Genomic DNA, 6,480 nt, shown 5'->3' with positions numbered 1-6,480 from the left:
TCTCATCATCTGTTCATCTCATCTTATCATCTACTTGTTTTGCAAGGTCAGCAAATACAATATTTTACTCAATTGGCCATAAACATGCTTGGCCACATCAACATGACACAATAATTTTTCCCCTGGAGTGCAACAATTCTTAAATAGTGCTGGCGGATGCCAGAGCCTTTACATATGAAATTCATATCACTGACGAAGTTTGTTTTTGAAGTATAACAAACATTATGAGGAAAGAATTTTTTGTGTAAAATTAAGCACACCAATTTATAAATTTTCCCCTTTATTGTGCTCATCTGTTTAGTGGTGTCCCTTAGACCTCTCAAAACAATGTAAAGCTTAAACTCCACATAAAAAATACAATTTAATTGATTAATCAACTGTGAATATGTTTTATTCAGCAGTGTGAACAGCAATCGGGATGGGCGAATTTTTTCGCCTTGTTTCACTGAAAAAAATGATGCCCATAGACTTGTATGGCGTTGTGCGTCAAAATAAAAAGACGTGTGACAAATTTTTTTTTTGACGCCCATAGACTTTAATGAGCGTCGGCAACATTTCGTCAGCTTCAAATTTTTGGCGAAACGGAACGGGTCAAATTCGCCCATCCCTAACCTACAGCAATAATACTTACCACCTAATATAGTAATTTACATCAGAAAAAGACACATGAATAACATTGGTCTAAATAAAATCTGATACTTGATAAAACATTCATCAGAACTTTTCAATTTAGCAGTTATACACCTTATATGATTTAATAAATGTATAATTTCAATAATAGTGTCCTGACAGATGGGGAAGTTTTGACAAATGCAAAAACAGCTGCTGGGATCCCCCATTTTGATCTCTGATAAATTGGATTCTTTTTTTATTGCACCAGCCATTTGAACAATTGGCATTGACTCATTACTTCCAGTTATAACTATTTTTATACCGGCACAGATGTGTCTCTGTATGACATTGCTTTGTTACACACAGCTTTATGATTTTATTGGAAAAACGTACAGCATTCTGCATGTAATGTAAAACATAAATAATACAACTCTATACAACTATTGTACATCATATTATGGGTTTTGGACCATTCTAATTCCAATGCACAGTTAATAACAATGTATAACCCCTTTTAGTGCCAGTGGAGCTATTACACAGTGATAAAAAATACACAATTCACAGATAATAATTCATTATTATAATAATTCATTATGTTCATATGTTTAAAATTATAAAAACTCACACACAGACCTGTCTGTTGGACTTTGTTTTTTTGTGGGTTTTTTTTTAAATACAGTGTTTCAAATACAAAAATATATTTGAATATGGGCATAAATAAATGCATGATTTTCCCAGAAGTTTTAGAATTGCCGCCAACAGCATAAACATGATAAAAGAAAGTTATTAAAGGCTCAAGCCAATAGTTACTTAGTCTGGCTCTACAGTTTGTATGTAAGGACTAATTTGTAAGCAGAAATCCATAAATATATTTCATATTGCCACTCCTCAGAAAATTATAGTAGGACATAACCATGTCTGAACCTCATTGGTTTGGCAATTCAATCATTTATTTATTTGATCTTTTTTTTTTTTTTAACCTAATTTGGATTTAAAGAAGCATTATGTACTACCTGGACTCAAACCAAACATCTACAGGCAATCACTGCACACAGCATTTCTAATGGTAATGACATATATTCATTAAATATATATTTTAATTCACCTAGGGGCAGATTCATGAAAGATCAAAGATTCAAATAATTTGGAAAATAAATAAATAGATAAACTCCAGTATTTTTTTTAAATGTTACGCAATGCATTGCTTGTAAAAAATAAAATACAAAAAATTAATTGTAAATTGTCTGCTGCCCATATACAGTATACTGTACTGGTAATTGTGCAGTATATTAAATAGGCATTTTGCTTTTATTTGAATATATTTTTAATTTACATACACCTTCCAGCAATTGATGTGGATACTATTCAAAACTGTCTTTTTATTGTAGTGTTAGGATGCTTCTGCTATTGCATGGGAACACCTTACATTTCATATGTAAAATGTACAGTTCATAACAGCCAGACCATTCTTTAGTTTAGCACATGCACATTGTTAAGCATTCAGTCTCCAAATACTCTGGCATTCAACCGATACTATCTGAAATTTCAAGTTAAAAACTACTATTGTGCTTCGTGTAACTTTACAGTATTTTTATTTGCCAAAATAAATTAATACATTTATAAACCATTTTCCCTCAATGTTTTTGTTTTGCTATAGCTTGTTCTAACTGTACTTGTTTATTTTTTACTACATGGAATCTAAAACAGTACGAATCATATTCACAAAAACTTGCTTTTCCAGCAGCAAGCCAGGTAATAAGCACCACTAAAAATCTTTTTTGTCACCTGAAAGTTTTTCAATCTATGATGTATTGTGCCAAAAGGAGTGTCCTGGATCCAGCATTGTCACAGTATTCATATTTTTCATACAAGTTCTTGCCAATGGATATTAAATAAGGTGGAATATTATTCTGTTCCAAATATATTCAACAAATCTTTGTTTATCCAGGTGGAATAAAAAGTTGTTTTATTGTGAGGAGATTGTAATTGGCCCATGACCTGTCAAAGAATTCATTGGCCTGCTGTAAATTATGTTAAAAATATTTTTCTAGGGTCCAGCCCGCAAAATAATTATGCTCAGCACCATATATAATTGGACAGCACCAGTTTAACCATCCATCTTATGACAACAATTCATGAGCTCCTAAATCTTTCTTAACTACTAAATCTTCTTAAGACTTAGTCAGTAATAAAAATATCCTGTTTCTTCTTGGTTTTTCTTTGAAACAATCTTGAAAAGTCATCAGAATTAATATCAGTCCTCAGAATGCTAATGAAATAAATTGCATTGTACAAGTGCTTTAATTAACAGTCCCTCTTAAAACTGAAACTGTAAGACCTCGCTGTGTGGGCTCAGAAGTGACCTCTGTTTCTTTTGACAAAGGCACTTCAAAACATAATTTACTTCCAGGATGATCTCAGTCTTAATTCTGATAAGTTAAAACGTTTTCTTAAAACAATTAAATAACTTGCAACTGGAGGTAAAATTCCACCATCGCTCAAAATCTCTCGACTTTTCTCCAAATGTTTCAGAACTGATGGTCTTGCTTATTCTCTGGATACCAGATACCAGAAAAAATGTTAGCTGTGATATATTAAAAAAAGATGCATTCAAAAGAAGCTCAAAATGTGTCCCTGTAGTTTCTCTTCCTTGCACATGATTTACAACACTGTTTGCCATAGAATTTATGGTTACAGACACCATGCTGGGGGACCAGGGAACACCAGCTGTAGTAATCAATGCAAGATGTACTTTCTGTATAGAAACAAATCAAATAAATAAAGTTTGATGGTTAGTTCTTTGTACATTTTCAAGCAACTCGGACAGATTAGAAATACACATTTAGCAAAAGCAGTCGCAGGCCTACAAAAATAAAAGTATTATACAATAGTATAGTAAATAGAAGTACAATAGTATAGTAAAAAAAGTTCTAATAATTTAAATGAGGGGCCATCAGCTACTTCCTTCTTCAATTAGAAGTAAAGTTAAGGAACAAATAGCTGGAAATCATTGGTGACATACAAACTTTTAATTATAGAGGGCCTATGGTTTTACTTGCAATGTATTTATAGGTTGTGCTAATGTAAAAACTCCTAAAGGTACAAACTGGCCACATACAACAACTGGGGTGATAGGTGTAGCTAATAATAAAAAAATGTTCGCTAAGGCTGGTGCAAAGCATGCAGCAAACAAATGAACATGTATATTTAAAAAAAAAAAAAATAACATATTCAGGTGTGTAGATGCAAATTAGGGAAGAGAAGGAGGGAAGAAAATATTTTGATCCCCTAAATCAATTGACCTAAAGTCCCATCATTTTAAGGGTTCAGATTTGGTTGGTCAGGCTCTTGGCTTCGGCCAAATCCTGCTAAAGAAGGCTCGCATTTAGATCCCGGATTCAATGCATCCCTAATTATAATTATAATTTTTTAATTATATTTTAATTCTTAATTTCAGTAGATTTTTTAGGTAGAGAGATAAAGTTTGCTGGCAATAAGGGAACCAAGGTTTATTTCTTTGTAAAAAGTTTTTTTAATTCTGAAAATCTGGTGTTGAGATAATTCATATCAGAACTAGAATACTCATTCACAATAAGACCAAGCACATTCACAAACTAGGCCATATTGTTCTTAATCAGTAAACAATAAGTCTATGTTTTTATAAATATCATATTACCATGTGTTCCTGAAGTTGGGCAAAAGTGTATGTTACAAGCTTGAGAAGTTGGAGGCTTCTGATATGGCATACATCCAGTAGCTGGTCTTCCCTGGAGAACGCATTGTACACTCCGGGTTTGCACTCCTCCACCACATGTAACTGAGCACTAATTCAACATAGACATGTATTTGTTATTCACAAATGCACTGATGCACTGAAATAAATATACAATATAAGCTTACTGACATTCATGTGGTGATTTATCAAGGTTTGAATTTAAAACTGCCAATATTCAAATTGTTTTTGCACAAAAACTCAAATGTCTGAATTTATTAAGCAAAAAAAAATTAAAAAAATTTGAATGAAAAAAATCAGCATCTAAAAGCTGACGTGTTCATGTAGAACTCAATGGACGTTGTCCTAAGCAAAATTCAAGCCATTTTTTTAATTCAAGATTTCAAGTTTATAAGATTGTAAATTCACAACTTCAAGTTTTTAAAGCTTATAAACTTGAACATTTTGAGATATTCAAGGCTTTTAAGCCTATAAACTCAAAAAATTCGAGATATGAGTTGTTTTCATTATTGTATTCAATTGAATTTCTTTACATCTGGATTTTTTTCATAACTGAGCAAACATTCAAGTTTTTTTAAATTGCGAGTTTATTCAAATTAGAAAAAAACTTCACAAATTAGATTTTTTATAAATAAGCCCATCAAAGTGAAAACTGAAATTGGGCTATGGAATTTATAAAGCAAACACCATTTTTACTCAACCATTGGGTAAATTTATCAAAGGTTATTTTTTTTTCTGCTAAAATGTTGGGGTTCTCCTCAAAACTATTTAATAATTCATATACATCAAGTTCAACAAAAAACTTTTTTTGAGCCAAGTTTTAAAATTGATTAAAAAAAACTGTCTATTCTTACCTGTTGCCATGGAGATGCATGCCATCCATTTAAAGTACTGTATGGTGTATGCACAGGACATGGTGCGCTGTTGCATGGCTGTTCCAGAGCTATATTTACTTTTTTTACACTGCGGCATCTTTTTAATGGAAAGGGTATGAGTTTGCCATTGGAATCTTTTTCTACACACTTCAGTTCACGCTTCTTCATACCAGGACCACATGTTGCTGAACACTGTGTATTAAATATAGAGTAAAAAATGTTAAAACTAGGGGAATATGATTTTAATTTTTTTACATTATTTCTTGAGACCAAAGTAGACTTGACCTCTGTTGGTAGAACCACACGTAAAGTAAAGTAAAAATTAAAGTGATTTAGTGCCAGATTCAAATCAATAAGAAAACATTGTTTTGTAGTTTATCAAAATTGAAAAATTTAATATAACAAAATCTGTTTGCTCTTTTGAAAAATGGATTTCAGTGCAGAATTATGCTGGAGCAGCACTATTAACTGATGCGTTTTCAAAAAAACATGTTTTCCCATGACAGTATCCCTTTAAAGTAAAACATTGCTGAATCAGTAACTGCTTTGGGTCTTAGGATGGCAATTCTGTGGATTGCTAGCCGCTGTTCTAAACAACTGGATTTATGCAAAACAGTTTGATATTTATTGAGTCTTGTTATATTATTACCTCTGTCCAAGCAGATATTGCCCACTGGAGTTTTTCATGTTTCTGGCAGCGTGCTAACATACAGGTTTCTGAAGATTCTGGCTTCGATTGCATGGGACACAGATTTTCTGGAAGGATTTTATATTTTCCAGAATTCATATTTCTGCAGAAAACCTCTCGCTTCTTCAATCCCTTGCCACAGCTTCTGGAACACTGAAAACAAATATTGCCAATGATGGGTAAGAAATCAGGTATCTCATATGATTACCAGATAGTCCTGTCCCACAACTCTCTGCAAGAAACTCTGCTCCATACACTCTGTGCATACATTGCTGACATTGAAAATGTAGGTGCCACAGACACAAGGGGTCCTCCACCCAAACACAATTTTTTTGGACGCCTGTGCCAGCAAATTTGTCAAAAACGGATGCCGGTGTCAAAAACAAGACGCCGGCGCTGTTTCGCGAACTTTTCGTCGTTTCGCGAATTTCGCATAAAAATGGTCTTTTTAGCTGATGGACAAATCATACATTTAAGCAATCATTTCAGGATCTTACAATAATGAAAATATCTTTTAAAGATTTTAACATCTATGGTCACCTTAAGGTTTGATGTGCCCATTTAATCTTTTC

General features: G+C 32.8%; 1 protein-coding gene across 1 annotated transcript in view; it reads right to left on the bottom strand.

Moving 5' to 3' along the window:
* Positions 1 to 1,801: 1,801 nt before the first annotated feature.
* adamts18.S (ADAM metallopeptidase with thrombospondin type 1 motif 18 S homeolog) overlaps positions 1,802 to 6,480 on the bottom strand; it is a 48,726-nt gene continuing 44,047 nt past the window's right edge. Inside the window, exons 20-23 of the mRNA XM_041561135.1 lie at positions 5,870 to 6,061; positions 5,200 to 5,412; positions 4,289 to 4,436; positions 1,802 to 3,367 (exon numbers count right to left, since the gene is read on the bottom strand). Of these exons, the coding sequence (XP_041417069.1) occupies positions 3,234 to 3,367; positions 4,289 to 4,436; positions 5,200 to 5,412; positions 5,870 to 6,061 (687 nt within the window). The 3' untranslated portion in view covers positions 1,802 to 3,233. The remainder of the gene's footprint in view (positions 3,368 to 4,288; positions 4,437 to 5,199; positions 5,413 to 5,869; positions 6,062 to 6,480) is intronic.

Source organism: Xenopus laevis, chromosome 4S, assembly GCF_017654675.1.
Source record: "Xenopus laevis strain J_2021 chromosome 4S, Xenopus_laevis_v10.1, whole genome shotgun sequence".
NCBI classification, from domain to species: Eukaryota; Metazoa; Chordata; class Amphibia; order Anura; family Pipidae; genus Xenopus; species Xenopus laevis.
Note: the sequence above shows the minus strand (reverse complement) of the source record. Positions and strands in the feature narration are given on the sequence as shown.